This window comes from Notolabrus celidotus, chromosome 6 (assembly GCF_009762535.1).
Source record: "Notolabrus celidotus isolate fNotCel1 chromosome 6, fNotCel1.pri, whole genome shotgun sequence".
NCBI lineage: Eukaryota > Metazoa > Chordata > Actinopteri > Labriformes > Labridae > Notolabrus > Notolabrus celidotus.
In genome coordinates, this window is record NC_048277.1 from 21361511 (window position 1) to 21381593 (window position 20083).

At 37.2% G+C, this 20083-nt stretch overlaps 2 protein-coding genes across 3 annotated transcripts in view; one reads left to right on the plus strand and one right to left on the minus strand.

Annotated features, from left to right (window-relative positions):
* The first annotated feature begins 4540 nt into the window (after positions 1-4540).
* Positions 4541-10164, plus strand: LOC117815014 (retinol dehydrogenase 11-like). Its single transcript, XM_034686638.1, has 7 exons — positions 4541-4799; positions 6256-6396; positions 6476-6667; positions 6755-6916; positions 7046-7162; positions 7294-7498; positions 9625-10164. The coding sequence occupies exons 1-7, from the start codon at positions 4727-4729 to the stop codon at positions 9719-9721; spliced, it is 987 nt and encodes a 328-aa protein (XP_034542529.1). The 5' UTR covers positions 4541-4726; the 3' UTR covers positions 9722-10164.
* Positions 10165-10928: 764 nt separating this feature from the next.
* The window catches only part of ankrd34c (ankyrin repeat domain 34C), a 32149-nt gene continuing 22994 nt past the window's right edge, over positions 10929-20083 (minus strand). Inside the window, exons 1-2 of one of the 2 annotated variants that reach the window (XM_034686639.1) lie at positions 13485-13545; positions 10929-12568 (exon numbers count right to left, since the gene is read on the minus strand). In XM_034686639.1, coding sequence (XP_034542530.1) covers positions 10929-12518 — 1590 coding nt within the window. In that variant the 5' untranslated portion in view covers positions 12519-12568; positions 13485-13545. Of the gene's footprint in view, positions 12569-13484; positions 13546-20083 lie in introns of those variants that run through there. The other variant, XM_034686640.1, reaches the window with a different exon arrangement.

Here is a 20083-nt window from a genome sequence, read left to right on the forward strand (position 1 = left end):
GTAAAAGTGTTCCGCCGTTTGTAAAATTGTCTCCAACTTTGTAAAAGTGTTTCATCTTTTGTAAATTTGTTTCCTTAAATGTAAATGTGTTTTGTCCTTGGTAAAAGTGTTTTTTTGATTATGCAATTTTGTTTTCTAAAATGTAAAAATGTTTTCTAAAATGTAAATTTGTCTCCAACTTTGTAAAAGTGTTTCATCTTTTGTAATTTTGTTTCATCTTTTGTAATTTTGTTTTGTCCTTCAGGGCCACCATATCCCCTCTTTATTATACAAAATTGATATTCTGTGTCAATGCTTCACTCTCAAGCCAAATGCTCACAAAAAGGCAATGAAAACAAGATACAGGGTTTCTCTCTCATTTTACTGTGTAGCCTGCCTAAGTTGAGGTAGCTAAAAGGGGCACTCCTGTTGTGTATCATTCTTTTCCCATAGAAATGAGAGACTCACAGATGACCTATTCTAAAAATAGAACCCCTCATGATCTGACATTTTTGGCAGACCTTGTTCTGATCAGGCTTATCACATAAGTTTATCCCTGATGGGGCAGGTTCAAGAACCTATGGGGTTTCTATAAAACCAAAAAAAGATGGACACAGCTGTTCTGATACAATCCAAACCAGTAATCAACATTACTTTTGAGTTATGTAGCTATAACTGCTTAGTCTTGGCAAATAGCCCACCAAATCTCTCCAATATGGTGAACTAGAAGCAACATCAATGTCATAGCATCTGGCTGCCCATTGTAGCGGCCACTCCACGAAATGTTGCTGTGGTCTGACTGGTAGATGCATTTTGGTCTGTGCACATCGATAACATTTCAAACAGCAAAAGATAAAGGAAGGAGATCCAGTTACAGTTTCGTATGTCTAATTTCCCCCACTCTCTTTATCTTTTCTTAATATTATTTTGTTCTAAGCCAAGAAACATTAAAAAGTCTAGACTCCCATACCATCAATTCATTACTAAGAACATTTCTGTTAGCATGCTTAGCTTCCACTCTGTACAGTTCATTTGTTGTTGTTGTTGTAGATGTTATTGCGTATAATCTTGGTTTTGTATGTTTGTTCATTTTTTCACTGTTATATTATTTCACCAAGAATAAATAAATAAATTAGTTCAGCTCTCCTAAATAAGTACAACATACAGAGCATTAAGGTCAATAGTGATTGCAGATGGACAATTGGAAGTGCGCTCATACATATGAAGTTGAATGACACATATTTAAAATAGGGCTATTGCAATACAAAAATATTTTAAATTGTGTAGAATACATTTACAGAACTTTAGTGTTTCTGTTCATTGCATTTTACAAATTAAGAACAAACAAAATAAAATGTGCTGTTATGTAAAATAAGATTCATCCTGGCAGTGGAGCTGTTATTAACTCAGGTACAGAATAGAAAAAATGGCAGACATGTTGAATTTAATGTGATCCCATATATTATGCAGGACGGGTACATTCACATTCCAAAATGTCTCAACAGAGGGCCCTCTAATTTTAGCAGAGGGGAGGGTAACCATACTGGGAGAAAGCATGGGAAGTGAGCAGAGCAGTCACATGACAGGGTTGGTAGTAAGCCAGCAAAAGAGACACTCAGGTCACCTCTGATGTAGTCTTTCATTTTAGAATAGGGGAACTGTGTACACAAGCTAGACACACCAAGACCTGTTACATATGCAGCAATTTATATATAAATACATAAATAAACAATGTTTAAAGCTACATTAATACTTACTTTCCTTCTTATCTTTTAACTGTAGCTTTCTGGAGAAAGTCTGTGAAGGTCATTTTTCTTTTCCCTGACCAAACAGTTTTTAATTGTACAGCAATGATAGACAGTTGAGCAGAATGAGGTTACTGAGGTCAGACAGCAGACATTGAAAATGATATAATCTTTTGACTTTCTACGGTCACCTTTGAACTTCTGGTATGCATAGTTTCCACATGCTACCCACCTTCACAGACACAAGGAAAGTCATTCTCAAATGACAGCTATTAAACCCCAAGGTCAAAGCTCTAAAGTTAGTCATTGTCCAGACTCATATTGTATGGATACTCAACCCAAGACAAAGTGTAGGACCTATCAATGTAACGATACTCTCAACAAGTAATTTAATGATTTGTCACTATTCAGTTGCTTAGATTTATCTCAAATGTGGCTTTAATTCAGGGGATGTAATGTTGTTTTTAATCTCACCATGGTGCTACTGGGTTTTTCCTGTCTACAGCTGCAGAGACACATCTCAATTTGGTAGTAGGAGTTAAGGAGACAACTTGATTCCATAAAAAGCAATTTCCCAGTGTCCTTAGACTTGACTGGCAACTTCAGAGAAAAGAAATGTCAGTGGCCTGTTATGATACTCTGCTCCATCTGCTGGACTCCTTTAGAAGGCAGCCAGGCATGTTGGCACGCCTATGAGGACCTCTGCTGGTGGGTTTGTGATAGCCTTGTAATATTAAGTAAGTTCATCTCAAATAAAATGTTTAAGAAATGTTACCCAGTGGACCTATCCTACAATCAGATGAAGTTTTAGGGCAAACAAGCACAGACTTAAATATTACTCACTTTCATCTTAACACTTGCATTGTGTGTGTGTGTGTGTGTGTGTGTGTGTGTGTGTGTGTGTGTGTGTGTGTGTGTGTGTGTGTGTGTGTGTGTGTGTGTGTGTGTGTGTGTGTGTGTGTGTGTGTGTGTTTGTGTGTTCACTTCTCGTGTTCTGGTTTCGGCATGGTCTTGCTGAAATATGTAAGGTCTTACATGAAAAAAACATTCTCTTGATGGCAGTTTATATTTCTCCAAAACCTAATGTTAAGTATCAATGCTGCTTTCCCATATATGTGAACTGTTGACACTTACCATAACTAATGCTGGTTCTTTAAGAGTGCACTGAAAACAAGCTGGATGGTCCCTCTCCTCTTCAGAATGGTGGACGATGCAGTCTCCATTATTACCAAGACCAGATCTCAAGACTGTTTTCCACTTCACCTAAGTTCGTTTTCAAGAGTAAGAGGCTCAGAGAAGTTGTTGGTGTTTCTGGATCATGTTTATTTGTGGATGTAGCAAAAAACTGTTCGCAGACAATGGATGTGATTTTGAGCCCATGCAGTGAATCCCAGTTCTGTTTTTAGTGCAGTGCTATCTTAGCACCTAATGATCACGACTATCCAGTATTGTTTTTTGGGTCATCACTTTAGTTTCTCCAGATTATCTGAATGTTTTAATGATATTGCGTACTGTGGATCATTTTACACTGGGGAACACTATTCCTAAATTGTTGAACTGCATCAGAACTCATGCAGTCTCTCACAGGGGTGAAACTCCTCCAAACTTCTTTCTGAGAGAGTCAGCCTCAATGAAATGCTCTATTCATATCCAGTCATGTTGCTAACCTGTTTCAAATTAACCCCAGATATTAAAGAGATATCCCACCAGGTGTTTTTAAAGCAGAATGCAACTTGTAAGTGCTTTAATTTACCTGTCCTATTTTTCTTAAAACCTGTTGCTGGCATCAAAATTAGAAAATATTTTTCTTTTCCAAAATTTGATACATTTCTTTACACTACTTTCAAGCTAAATACGTTTCAATGGTTGGCAAACTATATTCTTTTTGTATCAACATCTAGTGCAGCATCCTAACTTTTTTAAGTAGTGTATTATTATTATTATTATTATTATTATTATTATTATTATTATTATTATTATTACAGTTTATTTATTTATTTATTTATGGTTTAATCATTTGTGTTTGAGGTAGTTGAAGTAGCCTGTGACTTAAAAAAAAAAATTAAACAAAGTTTATTTATTAATTTTTCAATACAACAGTAATAATTCACAGTGATGACATATACTGATTAATAGAATCCCCCACCATCCCCACCCATGTTAAAATTTAGAGGGAATATAACTCAATATCACAACATTAAAAAAGAATGAAATAAAAACAAATGAATAAAAACAAATGAATAAAATAATAAATAAAATAAATAAATAAATAAATAAATAAATAAATAATAATAATAATAATAATAATAATAATAATAATAATAATAATAATAATAATAATAATAATACAATAAATAAATTAAAATACATACATAAAATTAATAAAGTAAAATGTTATGGGTTAAAACAAAGAGGGGAGCAGCAGCATGAACCAAAGGGGCATTGCAAGGGTCCTTCCAGTTTGATTCTTATGCCTCTTATTACATACATTGACATGAAAAGTTACTCATCCACAAAATAATCAGAGTTTAAAACATCAATATGACTCAGAAAGGGCTGCCATGTCAATAAAAACTTGTTAGCCTATCCCCTGACAGTATGCCTGTGACTTTTTGATGATCTCTAGGCCTATTGGTATTATTTTCATTTTCATTGATTGACTTATCTATTATAAAAATAAAGTGACCTTGCTTATTTGCAGTTTCGCAAGCATGCTCTTATGAGGCCAAACAGGTTTTAATACTTATTGCAGAGTTTTTCTCAGAAAGGTCATGAACAGGATGAACCAATAGGCTTCCTTTGTAAAGGTAGGCGGTACTTCCGGTTGAAAGTAATGTTATGTAGCTGTAGTGGCTGTGTAATCTGAGGTGGTACGTTCACGTTTCGGATAGGATACATTTCAGGGACTTTTCATTTAATAGGAAACTGTTTGTATCCTGCAGTCGGGCTTAATCAGAGAACACGTGTAACTCGGTACAGACGGTGTGAAGATTGGTAGAAAAATGCAGTCCTTAATAGCGATAAGATCCTTTGTTACCCACTATCCTAAAACTATTGCTCTGGTCACGGTCACAGGTAATCATTGCACTGACTACGTTTATGTAATGAGAGTGCATGTTGTGTAAAAAGTAGATCACAGCAAGATATTTTAGTGTCGCCTATTTATGTGATCAATCACTTGCATGTACCCTTTGATCGTCACATACCAGCCCATCCGTTTGTTTCAGGTGATTTGCTGTGAGTCAAAAGGAGGCATACAGTTAACTAATTTAAAATGGAAAAGTAAAACCAATGAGATGTCTCCTTTGCTTACTTTTTCTTCTATATATAAATTTGTGTTCATCTAAAGGGCTCTGCAAGTGTAAGCTTTTTGTATAGTTCAATAAAATCAAGGATGTTTTTTAAAATCATGGTAGAACAAGGGCCAACCGGTTTTTGTGTTTGCTTTGGATTTTTTTTTATTTTTTAGAAATGTCATCAACAGGATGAACCAATAGGCTTCCTTTGTACAATGACAGTTGGTGGTAGGCTACTTCCTGTTTAAGTCTTCTTATTATGTAGTACTGTGGCTGGCTGTGTATCTGCTGTGTAGCTATTCAGTTATTTAATGTACATTGCAATTAAACCTTAATATAAATGACACACAATAATAATAGTAGTTATAATCAAAATAATACACTTAAACAATATTTACTTTAATTTGAGTTTATCTGATTAGGACACTGCACGTTAATCAACATTTTAACAGTGTGCATCAATGTAAATATGCTGGAATTAGCACAAGAGCTAAATTTCATCCGTACTTCTAAGGCAGGTACTCACAAAAAACATAAAACAAAAAGTTTTAAAACTACAGGATGTCACAATACAGTTAACAGGACACTACAAGAACTGACTTACAAACAGATTTTACATTCAAAATGTTTGTGACATTATAAAAAAAGGATGGAAGGTGAGGACAAAGCCCCAGGAACGGGCATCAAATTAGGAAACAGATTATTCATGAGTACATGACTGGTTTGTTTTTAACCAATGTTTAACTATTTTTTTTTTTAAAGGTACCATAGTTCTCAAGCTCCCTAATGTGAGCTGGTAGTTTGTTCCAGGACTGTGTGCCTCTGACAGATGCTACCATTTGGCTGAATGTGGTTTTTCATCACACAGTCCCCTCTAGATTGTGCTCTAGTATTTATCATATTGTGATTTTTTTTTTAATAAATTTGAGCAATGATGGAGGGGCAGTTGTGTGTGACCAAGTTGTAAAACAATAGGTGATATGACACCTTTCATTTTTCTTGAGCGGTGCATCAAAGGATATCAATGTAGGCTAATTAACTATCACAATATACAAGTAGAAAAAAACTAATGTAGTCAAATAGAAAAATAATAACAGCTGCAACTTCTGGTTCCACTTTCATCATAATGATCATAACAAACTTAAATAGTTTTTCAATTGTCTTTGAAAGGTGGAGAGGTATCTGATAGACAGAGAGGAGCTTATTTGACATTAACAGAGGGGATGTTGTTTCAGGAGTGGGACTCTTTGGCATGAAGAAATGGATGGCAGGAGGGGTGTGCTACAGCAAAGCCCGATTAGATGGAAAGACCGTCTTGATCACTGGAAGCAACACTGGAATTGGCAAAGAAACTGCTGTGGACCTGGCTCGAAGAGGTTAGTGACCTATCTTGGTTTTGTATTCCATGAACACCTAGGTTAAACAAAAAAATAAAGATTTCCTCCTGTGTTACAGGTGCAAGGGTCATCCTGGCCTGTAGAGACATGGATCGAGCCAATAACGCTGCAGAAGAAGTAAAAAAGAGGAGTGGAAGTGATAAAGTTGTTGTCAAAAAGTTGGACTTGGCATCTTTAGAGTCAGTACGAGAGCTTGCAAAAGATGTTTTAGCAAGTGAAGAGAGGCTGGATATTCTCATTAATAATGCAGGTCAGTGTATGAATACCACCTGAGTCCTATTAGTGCTATAGATCTATAGGTTGGGCATGTTCATTAGACTACTCTTTCTACTTACAGGTGTTATGAGCTGTCCAAAGTGGCAGACTGCGGATGGTTTTGAAATGCAGTTTGGTGTTAACCACCTGGGCCACTTCCTTTTAACACACTGCCTGCTGGATCTCCTGAAGAAGTCAGCCCCGAGCCGCATTGTCAGTGTCTCCAGTTTAGCTCATGAAAGAGGTGCACTTTCTCTCTTGTACTGCTAGTTGTAGATTTTTTTTGTCTGTCAGGTTTTTTTTGTTGTCTTTTTGTTACATTCAATATTAGACACTGCTTCTCTGAATATTGTGCATTGCTGTCACCCAACAGGTCAAATCTGTTTTGATGACATAAATCAGGAGAAAGATTACCGCCCTTGGAAAAGCTATTCACAAAGTAAACTAGCTAATGTTCTCTTTACAAGAGAGCTGGCCAACAAGCTACAAGGTATTTAAAACTTTTTCTATCCCTCATCAGACATTATGCTGTATTTAAAACAACATGAATAACTGTATTTCATATAACCACTTAGTTTTTGTGTGGATGGATAGAGTAAATGTCTGTCTGTCATTTTGCAGGTACTGGGGTTACAACATACAGCCTTCACCCTGGAGTTATCCGCACTGAGCTTGGGCGACACTTCTGGCCTTCAATGGCCCTGTGGAAGAGAGTGGTATACACACCACTCATGTTCTTCATCAAGTCTCCCACAGAGGGCGCTCAGACCACCATCTACTGTGCTGTGGAGGAGAGCCTGCAGAATCAGAGTGGACTGTACTACAGGTCAGTCATTAAAAATCAGTAGAGGCTATCGTCATAATTACAACCACAAGCAGTTGAGCAGTAAGCAATATTACACTCAAGGTGTTTTTCTATTGTGTGAAAAATGAACACAGCATGCTGGTATGTAGTATAACAGCACAAACTCCATGGGATATTGCTTTTAAATTATATTGCTCAAGGCAGAAAATAGATTAAAAAAACAGTTGTCAGATTATACTTTTCACATTTTCGATGATCCCTTTAAATTACTCCACAACTTGACTGGAACTGGGCGGTTTCTAGTCACAGCACACATGATCATGCCCTCTTGCTACTTTATACTTGTCTACATGTTTCTGCTGACCAGCCACTCTGTATTTTACATATTTATCAACATGTTTCCATTTCTTATGCAACCAGTGGAATAACATTCTGCTGATAGTTGCTTTGGTTGAATTTGAGATTCATCAACTCAACTCAACTCAACTCAACTTTATTTATATAGCACCTTTCAAACATAAAAACATGCAGCCCAAAATGCTTCACAGAATAACAGAGACAGAAAACAACCGCAATGGTAAAATCATAAAAGGCAGGATTATAAATAAAATACTTAAAAATAAAATCAATACAGTAAAATTAATTAAAAAAAAGTAAGAGTGGAAAGAAAAGTAAAAAAATAAGGAAGAGTTACCAAAATCAGATGAACACAAGAAATACATAGATAAATAAATATATATTTTTTATAAATAAGATAAATAAATGTTAAAACAATGATTAAAATGATAATGATTTAAAAAATTATAAAAATAATAATGTAGTCCAGGGCTAAAAATAAACTACTCCAAATTAAAAGCTACATTAAAAAGGTAAGGATTAATCTAGACTGGTTGCTGTTAAGTTAACTGAGCAGCGTTGCTGTTAAGTTAACTGAGCAACGTTACTCTATGGTATTCAGAGTGCCTGAAGTGTAGTAATATATTTGATGAAAAGTCCAGAGGCTGTTGTATTTCATGTCAGTGCTGATAATGCATCTTGTCTTGTTATAACCTGCTATATAATTCAAAATATCTTAAATGATATTGAGATATTGATATTGCTGTGAGTTCTGTTGGCAGCCAGGGAATGAAAATTAGATGCTGTAGCCCAGTAAATGTACTGCCACCAGGGGGCAGCAGAGTAAGCTTTTTAACACGTTATCACTTTAAGTTACCTTTATATTTGCAAACAATGTTCTATTCATCAAACAGACATAGAGTCACACATTAGGGTTTTAACTTCAGTTGTAAAAGTCACCATAGTCGAGTATTTACTCTCCTTTTCACCATATTTCATGCTCTAAATCCCAAGTGCTACTTCTGGCTTTTAGCTGTTCTAAGCTCCACCATGTTCATTAGTTAGTTGCTTAATTTATCAATGTACAGTTTGATGCTGGAGAGGAAATAAAGTGTGCTTACAGGACTTTTTTTTCTTCCTGAAAACATATGATAGATGGACATCAAAGGAAGTACAGAGTGGGCTTATCTGTTGGTTTGCAACTCAAATTAACCATTTTTACATAATTATATGAAAGTGTTACTATTTCACACTATGTTTAGGCATACAGGAACCATTTCAGGGAAAGATATCATGATAAGGTTATAAAACAAGGCTTTACTGAAGGCCTTTATTGTATCCAGCTACTTTTTAGACCTACAGTAAACCCCAATTGATCAATTTCACCCAAACCAATGTCCACACAGTTTAACCCTATGTGCCCAAAGGAGAGTCTGCTTTACCCAACACAATTCTTTTGTATATATGCACATCTTGTTCTACATGGATTTAAAAAGATTCAGTTATGTGCACCTCTAACCCCGTTCTGATCTCTGCTACCAAAGAAATAATGTTAGTTCCTCATGATTAAATTAATTGATACAACATTTTGCTTACTGTTTTGTAAATGGGATTATTTTGCATAAAGAAGTGTATTTTTCTCCTCAGGTATGGAAATGTGTCCACACATTGCTGAATTATCCAGCTATAGAATTAAACTGTGAATCCTAACTGATACCTTATTTCATCCTGAACCAATTTAAGTGGCTAAATCAGCTCAGTAGGAAGAGTTCATGTCATGTGTTTGACACTGGATTCTGCTCTGATTACAGCGACTGTGCCCCCAAAACAGCAGCCCCTCAGGGTCTGGATGATGAAGCTGCCAAGAAGCTGTGGGATCTGAGTGCCGTGATGGTTGGTCTGACATAATCTGAGTGACATCGGTGATGGTGATAATGATAATAATAATGATTATGGTCGTCATCTTCATCACAATGGACTGCAAAGTGGCCTGAGGAAGGACTACTACTGCGCATACTACTAATGAGCATCTGCGTTACTCCGATCAGCTGAGCCTCGGTTTAATGTGAGCAATAAATAAAGAAAGAGGAATTCACAAGTGATAGACATTTATTTAGAGTAACAACAGACTAATTGCAAAAATACTATGAGTTCAATCATATTTTGTCTTAAACAGAAGAAATGCTTCACAGGCAAGTTACATGGAAGCCGTATGATCTTTAGTTTTGATTGCCATTAGCGTGAAATGACATTTTAATTGACAAATTTCACCTGTGTCTGTAATGACTAAGGACTCAGATGTCATACAATGTTAATTGAATCCATCATTAAAGAATTATGTGCTTTTGAAAGTTTCTGTAACACTGTTAATAGCAACAAACTTACTTTATTCCTCTTGGGCAAAAAGTGCTGTTATACATAGCCCATCACTTTAGCTGATTCTTAAGGCATGTTTCCCATCCATTCACATCAAGTGGGTCAATTTGTTCCATGTGAGACCAACAGAACTTAAAGAAAACACATTTTGGTTACATCATCATGAATTACAAATGCTTCTAATACATTTAATGTATCTCTCCATTCTTTTTTTAAGTTTATTTTTCTTAAAGGCACTTTGTACAAAATTGCTACAAACAGTCAAATTTCATCTTGTCAAAAGCTACATACTAGACAAGTGCATCACATTTTTCTTTTCCAAAGAAAATCCATTAACGGTGCTAATTACATATGCACAAAGTGCACTCTGGTGACCTGCAGGCTACAAGTTGACCCTGTTTCTTTCCTACACATTACATTGACAAGTAAGAACAGAGCTAGTTCTGAGGAGTACCATGTTTGGCATTTACATTCAAAACTGTAATACATAAGTAGCAAATATTTAGCTAATGATAAAAATCCTAAAGGTTGGGTGAGACACAGGAAATAAATCTATTGCTCAGTTTCAATAAATAAACATATATATAGACATATATATGTATATTTAGATTATAAATTCATTATTCAACATCTAGATGGCCATGAGTCTACACAGCTGAACCTATGGATGTACTTCCGGACAATTTATGGTGTAACATCTCTACTCCCACAACATGTGTTTCACAATCATCACCAATAACTAATGAGCCAGCTCTTCAAAATCAGAGAGCTGCTTCATCTGCTCCACTTGCATAGAGTGCCTTCTCACGAGTTTCTTTTTGGACTTGAGGCCGCCTCTCTTTGGTGTGTTTGGTGCTACTGGAGCTATGGATCTAATGCCTGTGGCCAAGGGTGAAGAGGGCTTGCTACTTGCCCCTATGTCGGGAATGGGAGGGTTGGGGTTGACATTAAGAGGGGGCAGGTGGCCGGGCCTGGTATGGGAGATGTGGTCCAGCAGCAGGGTGCCTGAGCCTCTCCTCTCCAGGAGGCCAGGTACTCGCCTGTGTGCCGTGCTTGGAGAGGATGGGCTGACATTACTGTCCAGAGATTCTCTGGAGCTGGTCAGCAAAGCTAGCGGAGAAGTGTTTAGTTTCCTTCGCTCCACTGGCATCTTGGGAGAGTCTAACATGGCAGAATCGGAATAGAGCTGTGAGTCTGAGTCATAGTGATCGTTCCCCAGGCGTCTCCGGTGCATTGTGTCTCTCAGAGTAACAGGGCCACTGCTGCAGCTGCCGCTGCTCTCCTGTTCTGTTGGCACAGTGCTGCGTCGAGCCAGTGGCTGATGCTGACACAGAGTTTTCTCATATGATGCTTTAGAGGTAAGAGGAAGTGATTGTGAGGTTTTCATTTTGCTGGCTTGTTCACCCACCAGTGGAAAGATGCTATCCTTCCCGTCTACACTGCTCTGTCGAGATAAAGCTGACCTTTTGCTGAGAGAAAGTCCATTTACCCCTGCAACAACATCCTCATCCGAACTGGCTTTTCTGCTTTCCTCATGGGCGGCGGCGGCCAGGACTGAGGGAGCAATCAACCCCCAAGGCTCTGACTGCAGTCTCTTCAGCTGAGGCAGACGGGCACGTTTTGGGTTTCCAGGCCTACGTGTTGGAGATGTGGGCCCATTGGCCAGCTTTGAAGCTGAAGAGGAGGTTTTCAGCTTTGTCTGGAAACTGAAAACCGTGTTTGGTTGCTCCTGCTCAGGTGTGGGAGATGCAGTAACATCAATGTCAGAGGGGGAGGTGCAGTATGCTGTGGAGGACTTCTCATCTAGCTCTGGTGATGGGGGGACATTAAGGTACTGTTTGGTAGTTTTTGTGCCTGATGGTGACTTGTCTGTGGTGATAATGATGACTTCCTTGCCCTTAGCTTTGCACGCATCCAGGAGCAACTTAAGTGTCTCCTTATCATCTGCATTGATAGCATAGACAAGGGCGGAGGCCCCGCTCCTGTCCTCAAGACTGGGATCAGCTCCATTGCTCAGCAGGTGATCCACCACCTCATATCCAGCCTTGTGGATGCAGGCGTGCATTAGAGACGTCCTGCCTGTTTTGTCCTGTATATTGGGGTCTGCCTTGTTTTCCAGCAGGTATTTCACCAGCTTTGATTTGCTTACGCTCTGCTGGTCAATGTGTGAGGACATGCAGGCAACCATGAGGGGCGTCTCCCCACGTTCATTGCTCTCGTTGATGTATGCACCTCCTTCCAACAGAAGCCTGGTGAGTCTCAAGCGTCTGAGCCACACGGCCTTCAAGAGGGAGTTTCCATCTGTCCGCAGCTCCAGTATGTCTGCCATCGCCCAGACTGTCGCAGATTTTCTCAGTGTTGAACTTACAGCACACAGCCCTTTGAACAGATCAGTGAAGTGGATAAGAACACTTTGTGAAATCTGACAACTTCAGAATATGGCTTGTCCCTGTTGTTCCTATAAATCATCACCAGCAGGTGGCAGTCTATCATAACTTAACAAGACTATAAATACACTTTCTGCTCCTATTACAGTTTCAAGTATAGAAAATATAATCTAAATAAAATAATTCAGATGAAGGTGAGGTGCACTAAATAAAGCTTTGCAGAGTGAAAAATGAACCTGTCAATGACAGTAAGAAAGCAGGAGACAGCAAGTGAAAAGCACCTGTTAGATTCACTAACAAATTACTGAGCGGCAACAGCAAGATATCAAAATCAAAGTTTTTCTCGTTAACTCTAAAGTCAAAGCTTTTTGTGTCTGTTTTTCATCTTATTGATTGAAGTGACGAAAAACAATGCGTCTGCCCACCTATATGCGCGCAAAAAAAGCATTGTATTAGAATAAAGAAATCCCCGGGAGGCTGTTTGTCAAAATGATAGTTCAGAATAAATCATGTAGCGTGACAGAAATCTGTATTACAGGCGACATTTAATAGCGCCACAGTGTGCGGCGCAGGAGTCGCTGTCCATGGTTCTCATTTTGGAAAACTTGGTAACAGAAACGCGCTCAATTGTAAATAACTGGGTTGGCAACCCGATTCTTCATTAGAACCTGCATTTAAGGTGGCATTTATGATCTCAATCAATATAAACAATAGTTAATGATATCCATATGTCCTTTTCATCTATAGGCCTTCTGAAATCTGTATGCGAACCTCCTAATATGAAGTAATATACAATAGGCTACATATTAGATAAAGTAAGCAACAGCGCGAGATGAAACCAAATTCAGTTGAATTAGTTTGTATCTTTTTTCATTCATTCTGTTGTTAAATAATTCCTTGTGTCTTACCTGGTTAGATGAGAGGTTTTCCATGCCTCAAAGTAATCGGTGCTTTGTCACACAAGGGACAAGAAACCAGTAGAAAATAAATCATTCAAAAATACAAAGTTTGTTGCAGTTCTCCGCAGTTACCCTATTTCTCAGATCTGACTGCTCCCATCGATGCGTCCAAGTGTAGCTGACAGTGAGCCGTTCCTTTCTGCCACCATCGCACATGAGCTGTGGCTTTTGTTATGGAGGTACACTACATCAGTCCAATGGGGAGTATTCCTTTCACTGCGCACTCAAGGATCACAACCTGGAGACGCTGCAGGTTATAAATAACTTACTTTCTTGCTTGTTGAATGAAACGTGTATTCTCTTGACGTCAGAGTGGACCAAAATAAACGGCGTCTGATTAAAACCTCTGTTTTGATATTCAAACACATGCAGGACATCACGAGTGTTTGCCTGCCCTAAGACGTGCGAATATATTGGGCGTGTGTACTTTATTTTTGATATCTAAAAGAACGACTTAAGTTGGAAAAAAGACAAATCAACAACATTAGTTGGCCAACACATGATGCAAATAAGAGAAAAACAAGACTGCTGGCTCTTTTTCATTTATAAACAAATTCTAGGGGTGGCAGGTCTGAGCCAAAATTCAATTTTCTGGAGCTTTCTGCAGCTTAGGACAACATCATTAACAGTTATTAGTTGAAGAAAACACACACAAATATATATGTATGATTGTATATTTCTATGAGGATATATATATAGGCTGTATATATATATATATATATATATATATATATATATATATATATATATATATATATATATATATATATATATATATATATATATATATGCTTACACATATATATGCTTAAGCACACTTATATACATGTATATGTTTAAGCATATATATATATATATATACATATATATATATATATATATATATATATATGGCAAGCCGTTCAGGAAATTAATATATATGGAATGAAGTCTGAATATATGGATTGAAAGTCTGAATATATTGAATGAAACTTGATATATATGGAATGAAACTCGATATATATGGAATGAAGTCTGAATATATTGAATGAAACTTGATATATATGGAATGAAACTTGATATATATGGAATGAAGTCTGAATATATGGAATGAAACTTGATATATATGGAATGAAACTTGATATATATGGAATGAAGTCTGGATATATGGAATGAAACTTGATATATATGGAATGAAGTCTGAATATATTGAATGAAACTCGATATATATGGAATGAAGTCTGAATATATTGAATGAAACTCGATATATATGGAATGAAGTCTGAATATATTGAATGAAACTTGATATATATGGAATGAAACTCGATATATATGGAATGAAGTCTGAATATATTGAATGAAACTCGATATATATGGAATGAAGTCTGAATATATTGAATGAAACTTGATATATATGGAATGAAACTCGATATATATGGAATGAAGTCTGAATATATTGAATGAAACTCGATATATATGGAATGAAACTCGATATATATGGAATGAAGTCTGAATATATTGAATGAAACTTGATATATATGGAATGAAACTCGATATATATGGAATGAAGTCTGAATATATTGAATGAAACTTGATATATATGGAATGAAACTCGATATATATGGAATGAAACTCGGAATATATGGAATGAAAAATCACGTCATGTATGGCCTGCGCCATCTTGTCTTTCTGGGGTGTGATCATAGGGGTGTGATTTTGTTTTCCGGTTAGACGTAGCTTTTAGTAATGCAACCATGAGGGAGGCACGAGATGTTTTCACTGCAATTTTAATTAATGAAGGGGTTATCAACCCCTTGGGTAATGCATGTGCTGTTAAGTCAATCCGTATAGGAAAAAGGAACCCACCCCTCCTCTCTATTAAGTTGGTTTCATCCAAAAGTGATGATCGGACCGTCTGCACAGAGAGACGAGAGGAACACGAAGCAGTGGGCTGCAGAAGCATTTAGGAGGGTAGTAAACAAGTGAAAATACGAAAATATTAAATATCACAGGTTGTACACACTTCTACAAAGGCTAAAGATATTGCCCCTTCTTTATTCAGGTGGTTCAGTCCTCTAGCTCGCTAGCTAACTTTTGTTATGACTTGTGATAATGTAGCATCCTGTTCAATGTTAACAGGTGGAGCTCATACCTGTGTGCATCATCTGACAGTGAGTGAGTGTAATGAAAAAGTACGACCAAATTACCACAGGTTACAGAGGTAGAGGAAAATGTGTCCCCTCAGAAACACTAAAAAGAAGTGCAAAAGGTTATTTTCAGAGAGACATTAATAAAAGATGAGTCTCTTTGATGACAATAAAACAATACGATTAGAAGTGGTGTTCAGAGTACTTATTTAAGCTTTCATTCAATATATTCAGACTTCATTCCATATATATCAAGTTTCATTCCATATATTCAGACTTTCATTCCATATATATCAAGTTTCATTCCATATATTCAGACTTTCATTCCATATATATCAAGTTTCATTCCATATATTCAGACTTTCATTCCATATATATCAAGTTTCATTCCATATATTCAGACTTTCATTCCATATATATCGAGTTTCATTCCATATATTCAGACTTTCATTCCATATATATCGAGTTTCATTCCATATATATCGAGTTTCATTCAATATATTCAGACTTCATTCCATATATATCGAGTTTCATTCCATATATTCAGACTTCATTCCATATATATCGAGTTTCATTCAATATATTCAGACTTTCATTCAATATATTATTTCCTGAACGGCTTGCCATATATATATATATATATATATATATATATATATATATATATACTGCACAATTAAAGAGGCCAGACTTGTAGCAGCTATCACAGCTATATAGCCTAATAGGAACATTTCTATTTTTAGGTTGCTATGAGACAGCACCGAAGCAGTTTCTAATGAGAACAGTGATGTTCTCAGCCTTGCAAGGACAGGTAAATCAGACACATAACATTACACCAAGGAACGCAAGGCTTTTTGGCATTCACTCACATCCTTTATTGATGTTTTTTTTCTCTTTTAGTTGCACAAAGAAACCCACACCACCAACATCACCATTATTCCCCCCATGACCACATCCAATCATTAGTCCTCTGACCCCCACGTCTTTCCTGTGAGACTGGGACTAATCACTTTACAGTCCATCCACACACTTGATGTCACAGGATTCCAGTTGTCAATGCTGGTAGTGATTTCTCACCTGTGATTGCCTTCTCAGCCTACAGGGACATGTTGTTTACAAGACACACATAGAGGATGGCTTTATAAAAAACAGCACATATGTGGTCACCAAGTCAAAGGAATGTGTCCCTCCCACTGAACCAATGTTGAAATCAAGATAATGTCAGCTAAAGTCTGGTCTTTACTTCTACAAATGTCTTTGCTGTTTAAAATAAAACAGACCAGTATGAAAAATGTTCTTGGACAGTAGAGCTCTGAGTGTGTAACAACCCTAACAACCTGTCACATGCCCACAAATCTGCACCTTTTTTAATACTTCACACCGTTTGTCTAACGACTTTTGGGGACCGAAAACCCAAAGAGCAAATGTTATTCAAAGTGTTATTTATAATTGTATTCAAATAGCTAAAATTTTGCACACTTAGTTGGATATGACATTTATCATGGAGGGACCTGCTGTTCCCATGGACCTGATAGCCCGCACACTAGTACAAGACCACGGCTCACTGGCTTGCTCACGTTCATTAGCACGAGGAGCCACAGGAACGTCAGCAGTCTTCATACAGCATGATCTCTGCCCCAGCGTTGCTGTCGTCGGCGGTATATTAAAGGGGGAAAATAAATAATTAAAGTGCAGAGAATAAGCCCTGTCACCCCTGGGAGCAGTTTCCATTTTCAGTTATCTTACATCGCAGCTGCTGCTCATCCTCCCCTCCTTTCTAAATATAACCATTTCTTCCCTCTGCACTGTGAGATTTTTTTTTTACTCAACTGACTTGTAGCTCTGAGACTATTGATAGAGCCTGACATGTAAAAGTCATTGTCAGTTTTCACATTAAGTGCCTCATCAACAGTCTCTGAAACAACAGAAATCATGATGCCTGGCATTTATCTCTTTTAAATGCCAGTGTTTTGAGAGAGGAGCAAGAAAATGGAAACGGTGTCCAGAAAAATAAAAAATGGGGAAAAAGCTGAAATACATTATCTCACCGGATGAAGGTATGTTTGCTCAGTACTGAAAAGAGCTTCATATATTCAGTTAAATCTGTGACCTTTTTGTTGAAAGTGAGAGAAATCAGGGGCTTACAGGAACAGCCTCAGCATCATTAGCCAATCAGGTGTCAATAACTCAAATACAACAACTGTCATATAAATAATACTGAGGTTTTAGGCAAGGCAAGGCAGCTTTATTTGTACAGCGCATTTCATACACGAGGGCAACTCAATGTGCTTTACATTAAAACATTAAAGCATTGGAAACAATCAGACAAGCATACAAGAGCACATCAAAATGACAAATATAATAAAACAGAAAAGAAAAGAAAAATTAGAATATATTAAAAGTAAATTTAAAATTTGCATTTAAAGTGAGTTAAAATAAGCTAAGCTAAGTTTTACTGAAAACAACAGATCACAAACCTTTTGTATTTGCATTGAGTCACGAGTCAGAATGTATATATTTCACAAATCTTTGTAATAATAAGAATAACTGTGAAGCAGTGTTAGGCAAGTTACTGAGAATAAGTTATTAGTTAAAATAACTACTTACCACTCTCAAAATTAAGCTGAATTGCTAAATGAGTTAGTGCATTATGAAAGTAATTACATTTGTGGGTATGTAACTTTAGGGTTATTTTTACTCCAATACTTAATCAATGCACCCTGCCTCTTGACTCACTGGTATTTTGCTAACTAGCTCTCTAAGTAGCAGACTAAACATACCATACAATCAGTTTCTTTAGAAGGGGCAGGTTCAAGGGATGGTCAGGGGTGGCCATGTCCCCTTTTAGTTTTACAATTTGATTTGCCACCTCAGTAGCCACCCCAAAATACTGAACAATAATTGGCTATTTGCCTTGTCAGAGGTACTTAAATAAACTATTGGGGCTGTGTAACAACAGGATATTAGCAGTTTCCTTTGCATTTCAATGTAATATATTTTGCTTTTATCAATTATTTGAATTTTCACTCTGGACAAGCAGCTCTTGTAAATGGTAAATGGTAAACAGACTTGTACTTATATAGCACTTTTCTAGTCTGTCTGTCTACTCAAACCGCTTTTACACACTACTCGTCGCATTCACCCATTCATGCCCATTCACTCACTGATCAATCAATAAATCAGACTTTATTTATAAAGCGCTTTTCATACAATGACATTGTAACACAAAGTGCTGTATAAGAAAAACAACTTAAAATAGAATAAATTAAGAAAAAGATCCCAGCCCCAGCCCCGACCCCAAACCCACCCCACAATCCTAAGGTTAACAACACAATATGCAACAATAGTAATAAAAACAATAAAATAAATAAAATAAATACATTAAAAAATCTAAATAATTTGCTGAACGAACTGAGGAAACGCTCTCATGTTATCTTAATGAGGAAACATGATGGTAGAGGCTGCTATTTAGTAAGGGAACCATCAGTATTAACTAATCTCATTAGTGCACATTCACACACCACAACAACAGCGGGAGCAATTTGGGGTTCAGTGTCTTGCTCAAGGACACTTCGGCATGTGACCGCAGGAGTTGCGATTGAACCGCCAACCTTCCGATTGATAGACGACAGACTGTACCCACTGAGCCACAGCGCCCCACTTGTTTAGTGTGTAAAGATTTAAGACAGGAAATTGAAGACAAATAATACACAAGAATATAGCGTGTAATAGAAGGTAAATAACCGCTATTCGTCATATGCACACACATACTTATTGCCACCCCTGAAAGAGTCAGTGTCCCAGTTTGGCTAGCCCAGGCAAAAGAAGCTGGCTCCACCCCCGCTGTTTAATTCTTCCTGGTTTACAGATTGTGAAGCTGGAGGTGATTTATAATCAAATCAAGCCTTGGCTCTTTGGATAGAGTAGCTCCTCCTTGGTCTGCCAAGCTAACGTGAACTGCACCTGAGTCACTTGTGTTTGCAGTGCCAGGCTCTCTGGATATTAGCTTGGTAGAAGCATGGTGTTTGGTGGGGTGCTTTGTGAGACTGGAATTATCAGTCTTGGCTATTGACAGAGTATTCCTTCCTGCACATAGACTACAACTCATCACCATATCCTTGTCTTTTACATCAAAGAGGGAAAATAATGTGGGTATTTCCAAGACAGTTAGCTCATGCATGAATGATCATCAGTTACTGTGCTACTGTGCACGTTATTCTTTCTCCCAGGGTTCTACTGTGCTGACATACACATAACATCACCAGCCGAGTCAGATGATTGATCTTCTGTAGCTGTCAGCTATTTGATGTAAGGTAAGAAGTATAAGTCCCTTGAATTTATGTAATTTATTTGGCATTATTGAATTCGAAAAGTAACCATATATACTGCCGCTAACAGTATGGGGTTACAGTAATTGGTGAC

Bases quoted from the DNA above. Each gene is read 5' to 3' on its own strand.
- LOC117815014 (XM_034686638.1), top strand. From the start codon at position 4,727: ATGCAGTCCTTAATAGCGATAAGATCCTTTGTTACCCACTATCCTAAA. The intron at 6,668-6,754 runs GTCAGTGTATGA...TTCTACTTACAG, and splicing joins TATTCTCATTAATAATGCAG to GTGTTATGAGCTGTCCAAAG. The intron at 7,499-9,624 runs GTCAGTCATTAA...CTCTGATTACAG, and splicing joins CAGAGTGGACTGTACTACAG to CGACTGTGCCCCCAAAACAG.